The following is a 20538-nucleotide window of genomic DNA, read 5'->3' on the forward strand; positions in this document are numbered from 1 at the left end:
TTTCTTTCTTTCTTTCTTTCTTTCTTTCTTTCTTTCTTTCTTTCTTTCTTTCTTTCTTTCTTTCTTTCTTTCTTTCTTTCTTTCTTTCTTTCTTTCTTTTTCTTTCTTTCTTTTTCTTTCTTTCTTTTTCTTTCTTTCTTTTTCTTTCTGTGTGTGTTTGTGTTTCCTCGTACATACAGTCAGGGCAGGCTTGCTAAGTATTACTGTCTGTATGTCATTGTGATAACTGTGAACATGGGTAAACACAAACTATGCAGTGTATGCCACACCAGATTCTCTCCCTTATCTGATTCTGTGAACAATGCAGCCAATCTTCACAACTCAGTGAGGGGGCTGGGGGAGAGTGTCCAGAGCCTTCCTGGCTAAGGGCTCTTAAGACTATGATGTCTGATATGTCATCACAACTCACTGCTAATGTACAGAAAACTCAGCTACTACAGCAGGCTGTGCAGATTTAGCTGCTAGGGTATATGTTACACAGCCCCTCTCTCTCACTCAGGACCACAAAAGTGTGGTTTACCTGCTCTACTCTCTGATTCAGATGAGGATGGGGAGGACTTGAATCCCGTTAGTGAGGATTCCCCTTCTGTTCAGGATATTAAACCCCTCATTTTGGCTATATGCGACGTGTTAAAGCTCCTTCTAGAGGACACTGCGTCACAGCAGTTGTTTTTATTTACACAAAACAAGCCTAATATCAAAAAAATGTCTGCGCTTATGTAAAAGCAGCTCAGATAAAATGGATAATTGTAGGTTAAAACGAGCGCTAAATTATGCGTGTAGAAAGTGAGTGTGGCACCTGCTTCATCGTCCCTGTAGTTCCCCAGCTGCTTATGCTCAGTCTGAGCACAAGCAGCTGGGGAACTACAGGGACGATGAAGCAGGTGCCACACTCACTTTCTACACGCATAATTTAGCGCTCGTTTTAACCTAAAACAAGCCTAATGTCACTTTCCCTGATCCTACAGTTAGATGACCTATTTAAGTTAGCCTGGAAAAATCCAGACAAAAAATATCAAGTGTCAAAAAGATTTTTGCACACTTTCCCATATGCTCCTGAAGGTAGGAAATTCTGCTAAGAACCCCCGGGGGTTGACTTAGATCAGTCTCTCCGCTTTCTAAAAAGGCGGTACTGGCGGCCCCGTGCTCCTTTCCTTGACCCTGGGGACAGAAAAATAGAGACTACACTAAAGTCTATTTACACAGCAGCAGGTGCCGGTCATAGTGGGTTGCTGGATGACCCATGCCATTCATACGTGGGCTACTCAAATTCAGGAGCGCCTCTCCGGGGATATGCCTCTGGTCACTGCGGTGACTCCTGAAGTACATTCAGGACTCTGCCTGCGTCCTATGTGACTCGCTCAAGGAGATGGACAATATTAATGCTAGGACTTCTGCTGTGGCAGTGTCGGTCTAACAGATTTCGATCTAGGGCCAGAGGTTCCTCCAGTGCGATTAGAGGCACAAGAGGTAAGACAAAAAGACCTGCAAACACCGGTTCTCGGTAAAAGTGGAACCAGAACTGGTGCTCTAAGTTCTCAGCATGACTGTGCCCACCCACCACAAGGGGATCTCGAGGTGGGAGCTCGACTGCATCACTTCAGCCGTGTCTGGGAGGTTTCCTGCCAGGATACCTGGGTCAGGGACCTTATTTCTTAGGGCTACAAGCTGGAGTTCAGTGCTCCTCCCCAACGATTTTTCAAATCAAGCTTACCAGCTTTGGAGGATAAACATAGAAACATAGAATTTGACGGCAGATAAGAACCACTTGGCCCATCTAGTCTGCCCATTTTTTTTTATCCTTTAGGTAATCGCAACCCTTTTTGAACCTTGATTCTTTGTAAGGATATTCATATGCCTATCCCAAGCATGTTTAAATTGCTCTACAGTCTTAGCCTCTACCACCTCTGATGGGAGGCTATTCCACTTATCCACTACCCTTTCGGTGAAATTATTTTTCCTTACATTTCCCCTGAACCGCCTCCCTCCAGTTTCAGTGTATGTCCTCGAGTTCTAATACCTCTCTTTCTTTGAAAAATGTTTCCCTCCTGAACTTTGTTAAAACCTTTGGTATATTTGAAAGTTTCTATCATGTTCCCCCTTTCTCTTCTCTCAACCATACTATACATGTTAAGATCTTTTAGCCTTTCCAGGTAAGTTTTGTGATGTAGGCCATGCACCATTTTAGTTGCCCTTCTTTGTACACTCTCTAATGCAGAGGTTCTCAAACTCGGTCCTCGGGGGGCCCACACAGTGCATGTTTTGCAGGTCTCCTCACAGAATCGCATGTGAAATAATTAGCTCCACCTGTGGACCTTTTAAAATGTGTCAGTGAGTAATTAATACACCTGTGCACCTGCTGGGTTACCTGCAAAACATGCACTGTGTGGGCTCCCGGGGACCGAGTTTGAGAACCTCTGCTCTAATATATTTATATCCTTCTGGAGATATGGTCTCCAGAACTGGACACAGTATTCCAGATGAGGCCGCACCAATGACCTATACAGTAGCATTATTACTTCTCTTTTCCTACTACTGATTCCTCTCCCTATGCAACCAAGCATCTGACTTGCCTTTCTCATTGCTTTGTTGCATTGCTTTCCTGCCTTTAAGTCACTTTAAATAGTAACTCCTAAATCCCTTTCCTCCTCAGTAGTTTCCATTATAGTACCCTTGATACTACATTTAGCCTTTGGGTTTTTGAGACCCAAGTGCATGATTTTGCATTTTTTAGCATTAAACTGTAGTTGCCATGTTCTTGACCATTTTTTAAAGCCTAGCTAGGTCATCAATCATTTGTTTTACCCCTCCTGGTGTGTCTACCCTGTTGCATATCTTTGTATCATCTGCAAAAAGGCATACTTTCCCTTCAATACCATTTGCAATGTCACCAACAAAGATATTAAAGAGAACTGGTCCGAGTACAGATCCCTGGGGTACTCCACTGGTAACATTTCCCTCCATAGATTGCACTCCATTTACTACAACTGTCTGTTTCCTATCCTGCAACCAGGTTCTTATCCATTTAACTATTCTATAATCCACCCCCACACTTTCACGTTTATTTAGCAGTCTGCGATGTGGGACCGTGTCTAATGCCTTACTAAAGTCTAGATATGCTACATCTACAGCTCCCCCTTGATCTATTATTTTCATCACAGAGTCAAAAAAGTCAATAAGATTTGTTTGGCATGATCTCCCACCAGTAAATCCATGCTGTTTTGGATCCTGTAAGTTGTTTGATTTAAGATATTCCACAACTATTTCTTTTAGTAGTTTTTCCATTACTTTCCCTACTACTGATGTAAGGCTTACTGGTCTGTAGTTACTTGCTTCTTCCTTGCTTCCACTTTTGTACAATGGAACTACATTTGCTCTTTTCCAGTCCTCTGGAATGGCACCTGTATATAGTGACTGGTTACATAGTTCTGTTAATGGTGCCACCAGCACATCTTTTAGCTCTTTTGGTATCCTTGGGTGTATCCCATCTGGCCCCATTGATTTATCCACTTTTAGTTTTGAAAGTTCAGTTAGGACCTTCTCTGTAAATGTACTTTCATCTACCTTATTTTTATGAATGTCCTTGCAACATAACTTGGGCCCCTTCCCTTTTTCTGTAGTAAATACTGAGCAAAAATAATTATTTAGGTGATCTGCTATTGCCTTGTCTCCCTCCACCAAATTCTCACTCTCTGTTTTAAGTCTTATTATTCTTCCATTTGATTTTCGCCTTTCATTTATATATTTAAAAAAAGTTTTGCCCCCTTTATCTACCGACTGGGCCATTGTCTCCTCCGCTTCTGCCTTTGCACGTCTGATCACTTTCTTAGTAGCATCCTTCCGTCTGTCAAGATACACCTCTTTGTCATTATTATTTTGAATCTGTTTGTATTTCCTAAAAGCCATCTTTTTTGCTTTCACACTAGTTGATACTTCTTTTGTGAACCACATTGGCTTCCTTTTGCTGGTTCTTTTCCTAACCCTTTTGATACAAAGGTCTGTTGCCCTTAGTATTGCACTTTTCAGTTTTTCCCATCTCTCCTGCACTCCCAAGTTCCTCCAGTCCGCCAATGAATCACTTAAGCATCTCCCCATTTTTGCAAAGTCAGCATTTCTAAAATCCAACACCTTAGTTTTTGTGTGACAGGAGTTGGATCCTGTCTTTATACTAAACCATACTGCTTGATCACTGGATCCCAGGTGCTCACCCACATATGTCTGATATCCTGTCACCATTTGTAAGAATCAAATCTAATATTGAGTCTTTGCGAGTGGGCTCCCTCACCAATTGCTTGAGAGATGCTCCCTGTAAGGAATTTAGAAATTTGCCACTTGTAGCTGAACTTGCAAAGGACCCCTCACAATTTACATCAGGTAAATTAAAGTCTCCCATGATTATAACTTCTCCCTTTAAAGCCTATAGCAACCAATCAGATTCTATCTATTATCTTCTAGAAGCAGCTTGATAAATGTTTAGTAGAATCTGATTGGTTGCTATGGGCAACATCACTAGTTCTAAAAAACCTCCCACCTTAGTAAATTTACCCCCTTGAGAGCAGTGGTTGCGGGCCTGGAAGAACAGGAATTCCTGGTTTCCTTGGATATCAAGGACACCTACCTTCATATTCCGATTTGGCCACCTCATCAGGCTTATCTGAGGTTTACCCTGCTGGACGATTGCTACCAGTTCCAGGCACTGCCCTTCGGCCTGTCCACAGCTCCGATTGTATTCACAAAGGTAATGGCGGAGATGATGTTCCAGCTTTGGGTCCAGGTGGTCAATGTTGTCCCTTACCTGGATGATCTTCTGCTAAAAGCAAGATTTAGGGAGCTTTTATTGCGCCGTAATGACCGCATTTACAACTTCTGTAAATTGAGAATCCACCCATGGTGTGACAGAAGTCCCACCTGGAACTAACTCAGCGGCTCCTGTTCCTGGGGATGTTACTGGATACTGTTGCCCAGAAGGTGTTCCTCCCGGAGGACAAAGCAAGAACACTTCAGGAGATGGTCCACATGGTGCTCTGGCCTGCTCGAGTATCTATCCATCTTTGCATAAGATTGTTGGCGAAGATGGTCTCCTTATACGAGGCGATCCAATATGGGAGGTTTCATGCTAGAACATTTCAATTGGATCTCCTGAGCAAGTGGCCTGTATCATATCTACAGATGCACTGGATGATTCGGCTGTCACCTCATGCCAGGATTTCCTCCTGTGGTGGCTGCAGTCCTCCAATCTACTGGAAGGCCGGAGTTTCGGGATTCAGGATTGGACCCTCCTCACAACAGATGTGAGTCTGAGAGGATCGGGAGCTGTCGCCCAATAGGCGCAGTTCCAGGGCAGGTGGTCAGCCCACAAAGCCCTCCTTCCGATCAATATTCTGGAACTTCAGGCAATCTACAATGCTCTGCTTCAGGCCTCTCCTCTGCTCCGGATCACGCGATCCAAGTAAAGTCGGACAACGCCACAGTAGTGGCGTACATCAAATGGCAAGGAGGGACAAAATGCGAGAGATGTCAAAGATACTCCTCTGGGTGGAAAGAAATGCAAGAGCACTGTCTGCAATCTTCCTTCCGGGACTGGACAACTGGGAAGCGGATTTCTTGAGTCATCACGATCTCCACCTAGGGGAGTAGGGACTCCACCATCGGGTGTTCCAGCAGATCATCTACCGGTGAGGCTGCCCACAAATAGTTATGATGGCTTCTCGACTCAACAAGAAGCTTCACTGGTATTGTTCACGAACCAGGTACCCTCAGGCGAGGGCAGTGAATGCACTAACGTCGCCTTGCCCTTACCGGTTGGTCTACCTGATTCCGTTTATCCCAAGGGTGCTCAAGCGAATCAGAAATCAAGGAGTCCAGGCAATTCTGATTGCCCCGGATTGGCATCGAAGAGCGTGGTACGCGGATCTTCTGGACATGTCCGTCGAACACCCTTGGCCTCTACCACTAAGAAGAGATCTTCAACAAGGACCGTTCGTCTACCCGGACTTACGGCGACTTTGTTTGACGGCATGGAGGTTGAGCGGAACATCCTAGTTCACAAGGGCCTTTCCGAAAAGGTTTCTGTTACCATGGTTCAGGTCAGGAAACCTGTGATGTCAAAGCACTATCCTATCTGGAGAAGATATATCTTTTGGTGCGAGGAACGCACGTATCCACCTGCAGAGTTCCAGGTTTCTTACTTTTCCTGCAGGCTGGTGTGGATAAGGGCTTACGACTGGGTTCCATTAAGGTCCAGTTTTCAGCTCTCTCCATTTTCTTGCAGAACAAATTAGCACTGTTGCCAGAAGTTCAGACCACCTTGCAAGGGGTACTCTACATTCAAATCCCAGGGTTCCGTAGGCGGCACAAAAGGAGGTTGTATGTGGTGTTGGAATTTTTACAGTCCTCCTGGTTTGAACCTCTGATGACGGTAGAAGACCAGTACCTCACGTGGAAGACAGTGATGTTACTGGCCCTGGCTTCTGCTAGACGTGTCTCAGAACCGGGGGCCTTATCATGTAAAAGTCCATACTTGGTCTTTTATGAGGACAGAACGGAGGTCAGGACTAGGCAGCAATTCCTGCAGAAGGTTGTCTCTGCATTTCACCTGAATCTCAAACTATTGTGGTTCCGTCAAGTTCTGAGACTTCTGCTCCTCCGGAGGCATTGGATGCTGTGCGAGCCTTGAAGATCTGTGTCTAGAGAACGGCTCGGATCAGAAAGACGGATTCTTTGTTCGTGCTCTATGATGCACAGAAAAAGGGTTGTCCTGCTTCAAAGCAGTCCATTGCTCGTTGGATTAGGCTTACTATGCAACAGGCCTATGTGTCGGCAGCCTTACCTGTTCCTAAGTCTCTGAAGGCCCACTCTACAAGATCAGTGGGTTCTTCCTGGGCGGCTGCCCGAGGAGTCTCTGCCTTGCAACTATGCCGAGCTGCTACCTTGTCGGAGAAGAACACTTTTTTAAGTTCTGCAAGTTTAATACCCTGGCCAAATGAGGATACCCAGTTTGGGCAGGCGGTGCTGCAGAAGTCTCTGCACACTCCCGCCCGTTCTGGAAGTTTTGGGACGTCCACATCATACGAAGTCTCCCCAATATCCCTTATGGATGCTAGAGAAAATAGGATTTTAATTACCTACCGGTAAATCCTTTTCTCTAACGTCCTAGTGGATGCTGGGGACTCCGTAAGGACCATGGGGAATAGACGGGCTCCGCAGGAGACTGGGCACTCTAAAGAAAGATTTAGTACTACTGGTGTGCACTGGCTCCTCCCTCTATGCCCATCCTCCAGACCCCAGTTAGAATCTGTGCCCGGCCAGAGCTGCTTTTAGTGGGCTCTCCTGAGCTTCCTAAGAAGAAAGTATTTTAGTTAGGTTTTTTATTTTCAGAGAGCTTCTGCTGGCAACAGACTCTCTGCTACGTGGGACTGAGGGGAGAGAAGCAAACCTACTAACTGCGGCTAGGTTGCGCTTCTTAGGCTACTGGACACCATTAGCTCCAGAGGGATCGAACACAGGTACCTAACCTTGGTCGTCCGTTCCCGGAGCCGCGCCGCCGTCCCCCTCGCAGAAGCAAAGAAGACATCGAAATCGGCGGCAGAAGACTCCTGTCGTCACTTAAGGTAGCGCACAGCACTGCAGCTGTGCGCCATTGCTCCCACAGCACACCCGCACACTCCGGTCACTGTAGGGCGCAGGGGGGGGGGCGCCCTGGACAGCAATTAGGATACCTTTGGCAAAATTACACATATATACAGCCGGGCACTGTATACATGTACGAGCCCCCGCCATTTTTTACACACAGAAGCGGGACAGAAGGCCGCCGCTGAGGGGGCGGGGCCTTCTTCCTCAGCACTCACCAGCGCCATTTTCTCTCCACAGCTCCACTGAGAGGAAGCTTCCCAGGCTCTCTCCCCTGCAGTATCAAGGTAGAAAAAGGGTAAAAAAGAGGGGGGGCACATAAATTTAGGCGCAAATTATCACAAACAGCAGCTACTGGGTAAACACTAAGTTACTGTGTAATCCCTGGGTTATATAGCGCTGGGGTGTGTGCTGGCATACTCTCTCTCTGTCTCCCCAGTCAGAGCATTCCCTGTGTGTGTATGGTGTGTCGGTACGTTAGTGTCGACATGTTTGATGAGGAAGGATACGTGGAGGCAGAACAAGTGCAGTTGAATGTGGTGTCGCCGCCGACGGTGCCGACACCTGATTGGATGGATATGTGGAAGGTGTTAAATGATAATGTAAGCTCCTTGCATAAAAGGTTGGATAAAGCTGAAGCATTGGGACAGTCAGGGTCTCAACCTATGTCTGATCCTACAGCTCAGAGGCCGTCAGGGTCTCACAAGCGCCCACTATCCCAGATGGTTGACACGGATGCCGACACGGAGTCTGACTCCAGTGTCGATGACGATGATGCAAAGTTGCAGCCTAAAATGACTAAAGCCATCCGCTACATGATTATAGCAATGAAGGATGTATTGCACATATCAGAGGAAAACCCTGTCCCTGGCAAGAGGGTTTATATGTATGGGGAGAAAAAGCAAGAAGTGACTTTTCCCCCTTCACATGAATTAAATGAATTATGTGAAAAAGCGTGGGATTCCCCTGATAGGAAAGTACTAATTTCCAAGAGATTACTGATGGCGTATCCTTTCCCGCCAACGGACAGGTTACGCTGGGAATCCTACCCTAGGGTAGACAAGGCGTTGACACGCTTATCTAAGAGGTTGGCCCTACCGTCACAGGATACGGCCGCCCTAAAGGATCCTGCGGATAGAAAGCAGGAAGGTATCCTGAAGTCTGTTTATACACATTCTGGTACTCTACTGAGGCCAGCAATTGCTTCGGCCCGGATGTGTAGTGCTGTAGCAGCATGGACAGATAATCTGTCTGAGGAGATAGATACCCTGGACAAGGGAAACTGTTCTACTGACCCTGGGACATATCAAAGACGCTGTCCTATATATGCGGGATGCCCAGAGGGACATTTGCCTGCTGGGCTCTAGAATAAACGCAATGTCCATTTCTGCCAGAAGGGTCTTATGGACTCGGCAATGGACAGGGGATGCCGACTCTAAAAAACACATGGAGGTTTTGCCTTATAAGGGTGAGGAATTGTTTGGGGACGGTCTCTCGGACCTAGTTTCCACAGCTACGGCTGGGAAGTAAAATTTCTTGCCATATATTCCCTCACAACCAAAGAAAGCACCGTATTACCAAATGCAGTCCTTTCGTTCACAAAAAAGCAAGAGAGTCAGAGGTGCGTCCTTTCTTGCCAGAGGCAGGGGTAGAGGAAAAAAAGCTACACCATGCAGCTAGTTCCCAGGAACCAAAGTCCTCCCCGGCTTCCACTAAATCCACCGCATGACGCTGGGGCTCCACAGGCGGAGCCAGGTGCGGTGGGTGCGCGTCTCCGAAATTTCAGCCACCAGTGGGTTCACTCACGGGTGGATCCTTGGGCCATACAAATTGTGTCTCAGGGATACAAGCTGGAATTCGAGGTGACGCCCCCTCACCGTTTCCTAAAATCGGCCTTGCCAGCTTCCCCCATGGAAAGGGAGGTAGTGTTGGCGGCCATTCACAAACTATATCTCCAGCAGGTGGTGGTAAAGGTTCCACTCCTTCAACAGGGAAGGGGTTACTATTCCACTATGTTTGTGGTACCGAAACCGGACGGTTCGGTCAGACCCATCTTGAATTTAAAATCCCTGAACATTTATCTGAAGAAATTCAAGTAAAAAATGGAATCGCTCAGAGCGGTCATTGCAAGCCTGGAAGAGGGGGATTTTATGGTGTCTCTGGACATCAAGGATGCTTACTTGCATGTCCCCATTTATCCGCCTCATCAAGAGTACCTCAGGTTTGTGGTACAGGACTGTCATTACCAATTCCAGACGCTGCCGTTTGGCCTGTCCCCTGCACCGAGAGTATTTACCAAGGTGATGGCGGAAATGATGGTGCTCCTTCGGAAGCAAGGAGTTACAATTATCCCATACTTGGACGATCTCCTCATAAAGGCGAGGTCCAGGGAGCAGTTACCGATCAGCGTAGCACACTCTCAGGAAGTGTTGCGGCAGCACGGCTGGATTCTGAGTATTCCAAAGTCGCAGCTGATCCCTACGAAGCGTCTACCCTTCCTGGGCATGATTCTGGATACAGACCAGAAGAAGGTATTTCTCCCGGAGGAGAAGGCTCAGGAGCTCGAGACTCTGGTCAGGGACCTCCTAAAACCAAAACGGGTGTCGTGCATCAATGCACGCGAGTCCTGGGAAAGATGGTGGCGTCATACGAAGCCATTCCCTTCGGCAGGTTCCATGCCAGGATCTTTCAGTGGGATCTGTTGGACAAGTGGTCCGGATCACATCTTCTGATGCATCGGCTGATCACCCTGTCCCCCAGGGCCAGGGTGTCTCTTCTGTGGTGGTTGCAAAGTGCTCACCTCCTCGAGGTCCGCAGGTTCGGCATACAGGACTGGGTCCTGGTGACCACGGATGCAAGCCTCTGAGGATGGGGGGCAGTCACTCAGGAAAGAAACTTCCAAGGGCTGTGGTCAAGTCAGGAGACTTGTCTGCACATAAATATCCTAGAACTAAGGGCCATATACAACGGCCTGAGTCAAGCGGAGCCTCTGCTTCGAGACCAACCAGTGCTGATTCAGTCAGACAACATCACTGCAGCGGCCCATGTAAACCGCCTGGGCGGCACAAGAAGCAAGGTGGCAATGGCAGAAGCCACCAGGATTCTTCGTTGGGCGGAGAATCACGTGCAAGCACTGTCAGCAGTGTTCATTCCGGGAGTGGACAACTGGGAAGCAGACTTCCTCAGCAGGCACGACCTCCACCCGGGAGAGTGGGGACTTCATCAAGAAGTCTTCACGCTGCTTGCAAATTGATGGGAACTCCGACAGGTGGACATGATGGCGTCATGCCTCAACAAAAAGCTAAACCGGTATTGCGCCAGGTCAAGGGACCCTCAGGCGATAGCTGTGGACGCACTAGTAACACCATGGGTGTTCCAGTCGGTCTATGTGTTTCCTCCTCTTCCTCTAATACCAAAGGTGCTGAGAATTGTAAGAAAAAGAGGAGTGAGAACAATATTCATTGCTCCGGATTGGCCAAGAAGGACTAACCGCGGCTGCGTTTGACGGCATGGCGGTTGAACGCCGGATCCTAGCGGAAAAAGGCATTCCGGATGAAGTTATTCCTACGCTGATAAAGGCTAGGAAGGACGTGACAGCAAAGCATTATCACTGTATATGGCGAAAATATGTTGCTTGGTGTGAGGCCAGGAAGGCCCCTACAGAGGAATTCCAGCTGGGTCGATTCCTGCACTTCCTACAGTCAGGAGTGACTATGGTCCTAAAATTAGGATCCATAAAGGTCCAGATTTCAGCCCTATTCATTTTCTTTCAAAAGGAACTGGCTTCACTGCCTGAGGTTCAGACGTTTGTTAAGGGAGTGCTGCATATTCAGCCCCCTTTCGTGCCACCAGTGGCACCTTGGAATCTTAACGTGGTGTTGGGTTTCCTGAAATCCCACTGGTTTGAGCCACTTAAGACCGTGGAGCTAAAGTATCTCACATGGAAAGTGGTCATGCTGTTGGCCTTAGCGTCGGCTAGGCGCGTGTCAGAATTGGCGGCTTTGTCATGGAAAAGCCCCTATCTGGTTTTCCATATGGACAGGGCAGAATTGCGGACTCGTCCGCAATTTCTACCAAAGGTTGTGTCATCGTTTCATTTGAACCAACCTATTGTGGTGCCTGCGGCTACTCGTGACTTGGAGGATTCCAAGTTACTGGACGTGGTCCGGGCTTTGAAGATTTATGTTAACAGAACGGCTGGAGTCAGGAAGACTGACTCGCTGTTCATCCTGTATGCATCCAACAAGCTGGGTGCTCCTGCTTCAAAGCAAACTATTGCGCGCTGGATCTGTAACACGATTCAGCAGGGTCATTCTGCGTCAGGATTGCCGCATCCAAAATGTGTGAAAGCCCACTCCACAAGGAAGGTGGGCTCTTCTTGGGCGGCTGCCCGAGGGGTCTCGGCATTATAGCTTTGCCGAGCTGCTACTTGGTCGGGTTCAAACACGTTTGCAAAATTCAACAAGTTTGATACCCTGGCTGAGGAGGACCTTGTGTTTGCCCATTCGGTGCTGCATCCGCACTCTCCCGCCCGTTTGGGAGCTTTGGTATAATCCCCATGGTCCTTACGGAGTCCCCAGCATCCACTAGGACGTTAGAGAAAATAAGATTTTACTCACCGGTAAATCTATTTCTCGTAGTCCGTAGTGGATGCTGGGCGCCCGTCCCAAGTGCGGACTTTCTGCAATACATGTATATAGTTATTGCTTAATAATGGGTTATGTTGGCATCCATTGTTTGATGCTCTGTTGTTCATACTGTTGACTGGGTAAGTTTATCACAAGTTATACGGTGTGATTGGTGTGGCTGGTATGAGTCTTACCCTGGATTCCAAAATCCTTTCCTTGTAATGTCAGCTCTTCCGGGCACAGTTTCCTTAACTGAGGTCTGGAGGAGGGGCATAGAGGGAGGAGCCAGTGCACACCAGTAGTACTAAATCTTTCTTTAGAGTGCCCAGTCTCCTGCGGAGCCCGTCTATTCCCCATGGTCCTTACGGAGTCCCCAGCATCCACTACGGACTACGAGAAATAGATTTACCGGTGAGTAAAATCTTATTTTCTCATAGTCCATAAGTGATATTGGGCGCCCGCCTCAGTGCGACTTTTCTGCAGGTTCTCTTTTATGTGGTTACCTGTTCAGCTATTGTTAACAGCCATTTCTGGTTATTTGTTAGTGGTGTGCTGGTATATAAATCTTACCACTCTTGTTTTCATATTCCTTCTCTCATATATGTCCTTTCTCCTTTGGGCACTGTTTTACCTATAACTGCCTGTGGGAGGAGGCATAGAGGGGGAGGAGCCAGCACACCCAGTGAAGAAATTTAAAGTGCACCGGCTCCTTTGGACCCCGTCTATACCCCATCGTACTAAGTCTCCCCAATATCACTTATCGGCTTCGAGAAGAGGATTTACCGGTAGGTAATACAAATCCTGATATTTACAGTTTCTTATATAGCGCAGCATATTCCACTGCGCTTTACAATTCAGTGCACAGTGACAGACGATGACGGGATTTCTTCTCACACCCCTGGAGGGGTGCGAGCAGAAATCTGACAAGTGTCTGCGCAATGTTGATTTCTGCATTTAGCACGGTGAAAACAGCATCGCTACTTGCCCTTAAGTCTGAGAATACCAGTTCTCCCGACAAAACACCTTGTTTAGTCTGGGAGAACGGGCATTTTCGGACTTGACATCGCGCTGAATTGAATTGCACTGGGAGCTAATTTCCGACAATATTCAGTTTGCATTGAATTGAGCCCATTGTGTGTCGCTTGTAATTTGCCTGGTCCCTGACATTGTAAACACTTCTGCCCGTTAGATGTTAGGTTTTACATGCTACTGAATCTTACTTTCTCTATCGTCCTAGTGGATGCTGGAGTTCCTGAAAGGACCATGGGGAACAGCGGCTCCGCAGGAGACAGGGCACAAAAGTAAAGCTTTCCGATCAGGTGGTGTGCACTGGCTCCTCCCCCCATGACCCCCCCCCAAGCCAGTTAGATTTTTGTGCCCGGCCGAGAAGGGTGCAATCTAGGTGGCTCTCCTAAAGAGCTGCTTAGAAAAGTTTAGCTTAGGTTTTTTATTTTACAGTGAGTCCTGCTGGCAACAGGATCACTGCAACGAGGGACTGAGGGGAGAAGAAGTGAACTCACCTGCGTGCAGGATGGATTGGCTTCTTGGCTACTGGACATTAGCTCCAGAGGGACGATCACAGGTACAGCCTGGATGGTCACCGGAGCCTTGCCGCCGGCCCCCTTGCAGATGCTGAAGTAAGAAGAGGTCCAGAATCGGCGGCAGAAGACTCCTCAGGCTTCTAAAGGTAGCGCACAGCACTGCAGCTGTGCGCCATTTTCCTCTCAGCACACTTCACACGGCAGTCACTGAGGGTGCAGGGCGCTGGGAGGGGGGCGCCCTGGGAGGCAAATGAATACCTATTTTGGCTAAAAATACCTCACATATAGCCTCCGGAGGCTATATGGAGATATTTAACCCCTGCCAGAATCCGTTAAGAGCGGGAGACGAGGCCGCCGAAAAAGGGGCGGGGCCTATCTCCTCAGCACACAGCGCCATTTTCCCTCACAGAAAGGCTGGAGGGGGGCTCCCAGGCTCTCCCCTGCACTGCACTACAGAAACAGGGTTAAAACAGAGAGGGGGGGCACTAATTTGGCGATATGCTTATATATTAAGATGCTATAAGGGAAAACACTTATATAAGGTTGTCCCTATATAATTATAGCGTTTTTGGTGTGTGCTGGCAAACTCTCCCTCTGTCTCTCCAAAGGGCTAGTGGGTCCTGTCCTCTATCAGAACATTCCCTGTGTGTGTGCGGTGTGTCGGTACGTGTGTGTCGACATGTAGGAGGACGATGTTGGTGAGGAGGCGGAGCAATTGCCTGTAATGGTGATGTCACTCTCTAGGGAGTCGACACCGGAATGGATGGCTTATTTAGGAAATTACGTGATAATGTCAACACGCTGCAAGGTCGGTTGACGACATGAGACGGCCGACAAACAATTAGTACCGGTCCAGACGTCTCAAAAACACCGTCAGGGGTTTAAAAACGCCCGTTTACTTTAGTCGGTCGACACAGACACAGACAGGGACACTGAATCCAGTGTCGACGGTGAATAAACAAACGTATTCCTTATTAGGGCCACACGTTAAAGGCAATGAAGGAGGTGTTACATATTTCTGATACTACAAGTACCACAAAAGAGGGTATTATGTGGGATGTGAAAAAACTACCATAGTTTTTCCTGAATCAGATAAATTAAATAAAGTGTGTGATGATGCGTGGGTTCCCCCCGATAGAAAATTATGGGCGGTATACCCTTTCCCGCCAGAAGTTAGGGCGCGTTGGGAAACACCCCTTAAGGTGGATAAGGCGCTCACACGCTTATCAAAACAAGTGGCGGTACCGTCTATAGATAGGGCCGTCCTCAAGGACCAGCTGACAGGAGGCTGGAAAATATCATAAAAAGTATATACACACATACTGGTGTTATACTGCGACCAGCGATCGCCTCAGCCTGGATGTGCAGAGCTGGGGTGGCTTGGTCGGATTCCCTGACTAAAAATATTGATACCCTTGACAGGGACAGTATTTTATTGACTATAGAGCATTTAAAGGATGCATTTCTATATATGCGAGATGCACAGAGGGATATTTGCACTCTGGCATCAAGAGTAAATGCGATGTCCATAACTGCCAGAAGATGTTATGGACACGACAGTGGTCAGGTGATGCAGATTCCAAACGGCACAAGGGTGTATTGCCGTATAAAGGAAGAGGAGTTATTTGGGGTCGGTCCATCGGACCTGGTGGCCACGGCAACTGCTGGAAAATCCACCGTTTTTTACCCTAAGTCACATATCTGCAGAAAAAGACACCGTCTTTTCAGCCTCAGTCCTCTCGTCCCTATAAGATCATATCTGCCCAGGGATAGAGGAAAGGGAAGAAGACTGCAGCAGGCAGCCCATTCCCAGGAACAGAAGCGTTCCACCGCTTCTGACAAGTTCTCAGCATGGCGCTGAGACCGTACAGGACCCCTGGATCCTACAAGTAGTATCCCGGGGGTACAGATTGGAATGTCGAGACGTTTCCCCTTCGCAGGCTCCTGAATTCTGCTTTACCAAGGTCTCCCTCCGACAAGGAGGCAGTATGGGAAAAAATTCACAAGCTGTATTCCCAGCAGGTGATAATTAAATTACCCCTCCTACTACAAGAAAAGGGGTATTATTCCACACTATATTGTGGTACTGAAGCCAGAAGGCTAGGTGAGACTTATTCTAAAAATTTTTTTTTGAACACTTACAAAGGTTCAAATCAAGATGGAGTCACTCAGAGCAGTGATAACGAACCAGGAATAAGGGGACTATATAGTGTCCCGGGACATCAGGGATGCTTACCTCTATGTCCCAAATTTGCCCTTCTCACTAAGGGTACCTCAGGTTCGTGGTGCAGAACTGTCACTATCGGTTTCAGACGCTGCCGTTTGGATTGTCCACGGCACCCCGGGTCTTTACCAAGGTAATGGCCGAAATGATGATTCTTCTTCGAAGAAAAGGCGTCTTAATTATCCCTTACTTGGACGATCTCCTGATAAGGGCATAGTCCAGGGAACAGTGGGAGGTCGGAGTAGCACTATCTCGGATACTGCTACAACAGCACGGGTGGATTCTAAATATTCCAAAATCGCAGCTGATCCCGACGACACGTCTGCTGTGCCTAGGGATGATTCTGGACACAGTCCAGAAAAAGGTGTTTCTCCCGGAAGAGAAAGCCAGGGAGTTATCCGAGCTAGTCAGGAACCTCCTAAAAACAGTGCATCATTGCACAAGGGTCCTGGTAAAAATGGTGGCTTCCTACGAAGCAATTCCATTCGGCAGATTTCACGCAAGAACTTTTCAGTGGGATCTGCTGGACAAATGGTCCGGATCGCATCTTCAGATGCATCAGCGGATAACCCTATATCCAAGGACAAGGGTGTCTCTCCTGTGGTGGTTATAGAGTGCTCATCTTCTAGAGGGCCGCAGATTCGGCATTCAGGATTGGATGCTGGTGACCACGGAGCCCAGCCCGAGAGGCTGGGGAGCAGTCACACAAGGAAAAAATTTCCAGGGAGTGTGATCAAGTCTGGAGACTTTTCTCCACATAAATATACTGGAGCTAAGGGTAAATTTATAATGCTCTAAGCTTAGCAAGACCTCTGCTTCAAGGTCAGCCGGTATTGATCCAGTGGGAAAAAATCACGGCAGTCGCCCACGTAAACAGACAGGGCGACACAAGAAGCAGGAGGGCAATGGCAAAAACTGCAAGGACTTTTCGCTGGGCGGAAAATCATGTGATAGCACTGTCAGCAGTGTTTCATCCCGGGAATGGAAGCTGGGAAGCAGACTTCCTCAGCGGGCACGACCTCCACCCGGGAGAGTGGAAACTTCATCGGGAAGTTTTTTTCCACATGATTGTAAACCGTTGGGAAATACCAAAGGTGGACATGATGGCGTCCCGTCTGAACAAAAAACGGGACAGGTATTGCGCCAGGTCAAGAGACCCTCAGGCAATAGCTGTGGACGTTCTGGTAACACCGTGGGTGTACCAGTCGGTGTATGTGTTCCCTCCTCTACTTCTCATACCTAAGGTACTGAGAATTATAAGACGTAGAGGAGTAAGAACTATACTCATGGCTCCGGATTGGCCAAGAAGGACTTGGTACCCGGAACTTCAAGAGATGCTTACAGAGGTCTTATGGCCTCTGCCGCTAAGAAGGGACTTGCTTCAGCAAGTACCATGTCTGTTCCAAGACTTACCGCGGCTGCGTTTGTCGGCATGGCGGTGGAAAGCCGGATCCTAAAGGAAAAAGGCATTCCGGAAGAGGTCATTCCTACCCTGGTCAAAGCCAGAAAGGAGGTGACCGCACAACATTATCACCAAAGGTGGCGAAAATATGTTGCGTGGTGTGAGGCCAGGAAGGCCCCACAAAGAAATTTCAACTCGGTCGTTTCCTGCATTTCCTGCAAACAGGAGTGTCTATGGGCCTCAAATTGGGGTCCATTAAGGTTCAAATTTCGGCCCTGTCGATTTTCTTCCAGAAATAATTGGCTTCAGTTCCTGAAGTCCAGAAGTTTGTCAAGGGAGTATTGCATATACAACCCCCTTTTGTGCCTCCAGTGGCACTGTGGGATCTCAACGTAGTTCTGGGATTCCTCAAATCACATTGGTTTACAACCAGTCAAATCTGTGGATTTGAAGCATCTCACATGAAAAGTGACCATGCTCTTGGCCCTGGCCTGGACCAGGCGAGTGTCAAATTGGTGGTTTTTTTTTTTTCTCAAAAAAAGCCCATATCTGTTTGTCCATTCGGACAGGGCAGAGCTGCGGACTCGTCCCCAGTTCTCTCCCTAAGGTGGTGTCAGTGTTTCACCTGAACCAGCTTATTGTGGTGCCTTGCACCTACTAGGGACTTGGAGGACTCCAAGTTGCTAGATGTTGTCAGGGCCCTGAAAATATGTTCCAGGACGGCTGGAGTCAGGAAAACTGACTTGCTGTTATCCTGTATGCACCCAACAAACTGGGTGCTCTTGCTTCTAAGCGGACTATTGCTAGTTGGATGTGTAATACAATTCAGCTTGCACATTCTGTGGCAGGCCTGCCACAGCCAAAATATGTGAAGGCCCATTCCACAAGGAAGGTGGGCTCATCTTGGGCGGCCGCCCGAGGGGTCTCGGCTTTACAACTTTGCCGAGCAGCTACTTGGTCAGGGGCAAACACGTTTGCTAAATTCTACAAATTTGATACCCTGGCTAAGGAGGACCTGGAGTTCTCTCATTCGGTGCTGCAGAGTCATCCGCACTCTCCCGCCCGTTTGGGAGCTTTGGTATAATCCCCATGGTCCTTTCAGGAACCCCAGCATCCACTAGGACGATAGAGAAAATAAGAATTTACTTACCGATAATTCTATTTCTCGGAGTCCGTAGTGGATGCTGGGCGCCCATCCCAAGTGCGGATTATCTGCAATACTTGTACATAGTTACAAAAATCGGGTTATTATTGTTGTGAGCCATCTTTTCAGAGGCTCCGCTGTTATCATACTGTTAACTGGGTTTAGATCACAAGTTGTACGGTGTGATTGGTGTGGCTGGTATGAGTCTTACCCGGGATTCAAAATTCCTCCCTTATTGTGTACGCTCGTCCGGGCACAGTACCTGGCTGGCTTGGGGGGGGTCATGGGGGGAGGAGCCAGTGCACACCACCTGATCGGAAAGCTTTACTTTTGTGCCCTGTCTCCTGCGGAGCCGCTGTTCCCCATGGTCCTTTCAGGAACCCCAGCATCCACTACGGACTCCGAGAAATAGAATTATCGGTAAGTAAATTCTTATTTTCCATCTTATCAGAGACCTCACAAAGCTAATGCAGAAGAGATGACTAAATATCACAGTGATGATTACATCAAATTTCTACGCTCCATCCGGCCAGACAACATGTCAGAATACAGCAAGCAGATGCAAAGGTGTAAGTGTCTATGCGATAGGATTTGTCCAGCACTGGCTTAAAGCATACAGTCCACATAGCCAGTGTACCTTAAAAAAATATATATATATAATTATATAATTTTCGCAATTGGGCTGCACTCACATCTTCCAGAATAAGTTCCAACAGCTGAGGAATCCACGCAATACTCAGTTAAAGTATCCAACTGTAGAAAACAAAAAGAAGGGGGCGTTCTCCACACTTTCCAAGTAAATAAAGCAGCAATTTCTATTCTTTAACAGGCATACTCCGCTAAATAACTCAATTTTTGTCCCAATGAGACGTTCATACCCACCTATTAACAAAAAGAGCGCCAAAAGTTCCACTTCCGCGTTCCACCTGGAACGCATATTACATGACTTCCCATCAATGCTCTAATAAGCAGCACTATTGTACCTAATTGTATCATACATGTAAATGTGTGCAGGTTGTATGAAGGGACCGACCAACATCTACACATCACACACTGCGCATTTACAGGGGAGTTAGCTGAGTGGGCAGGCAGCTAATGGATCCTGTAGTGTTTTTAATTACATCCAGCCACCAGAACGCAAGTGCCATGACCGGAAGGGCCATTGGAACGCATATCCCACGACCAAAGGCACCTTATTGACGAGTGCAACATGGGGAATTTAAGAAAACCTGTTCCCTACTCAATACATAATTGTGCACTCCAAACATTATGCAAAATGTCACTACCAGAATTGAGAAACCTAATGCAATTTTAATATATGTCTAAATAGCCCAAAGGCACAATCCTTTAGATAAAGTAATTAGATGGTTAAAAGGAGCCAAAATTGCATGGAGAACATACCATTAGTATAAACCTATAATATGAACAATATCACATCATATCACAAAAAGTTTGTCACACCATATCACAAAGGAAATTAAATAAGTGTTTATTGGTCAAAAAAAACAACATTTAATGGATTGGATTCATTAAGCCCATTAGATGCCACAGTTCCAAGTGCTTTAATTTTGGGAGAACTTCAGACAAGGTGGCTTTTCAAACTAATTTTTTTTTTAATTTTTTACAAATATCGTACAACACCTCTGATCTGGTGCAATTCCATAGAGACCACATATACCCTGGCTCTTAAAGATCCTTCTGGAAACTTGCTCCTGAAGTACACATTTTCACAACCACTGTTTTACGCTCATAAGAATGGGGGAAAGTTAGTTTCTTCAGAAGTTTTGTGTACAATAATTTTTTTTTTTTTTTTTTTTTTTTTTTTTTTGCTCCTCTCATTACAGTTAATGTTGGAGAAGACTGTCCTGTGTTTGATGGGCTCTTTGAGTTTTGCCAGTTGTCAACCGGGGGATCTGTAGGTAAGTATGCCAATGGTGGCTTATGATATAATTCTATTTTGCATTATATCA

General features: G+C 47.2%; 1 protein-coding gene across 1 annotated transcript in view; it reads left to right on the forward strand.

Moving 5' to 3' along the window:
- HDAC1 (histone deacetylase 1) overlaps positions 1-20538 on the forward strand; it is a 148800-nt gene that overhangs the window by 78498 nt on the left and 49764 nt on the right. Inside the window, exons 3-4 of the mRNA XM_063954269.1 lie at positions 19020-19137; positions 20413-20487. Of these exons, the coding sequence (XP_063810339.1) occupies positions 19020-19137; positions 20413-20487 (193 nt within the window). The remainder of the gene's footprint in view (positions 1-19019; positions 19138-20412; positions 20488-20538) is intronic.

Source organism: Pseudophryne corroboree, chromosome 2 (genome assembly GCF_028390025.1).
Source record: "Pseudophryne corroboree isolate aPseCor3 chromosome 2, aPseCor3.hap2, whole genome shotgun sequence".
In the NCBI taxonomy this organism is placed as follows: Eukaryota; Metazoa; Chordata; class Amphibia; order Anura; family Myobatrachidae; genus Pseudophryne; species Pseudophryne corroboree.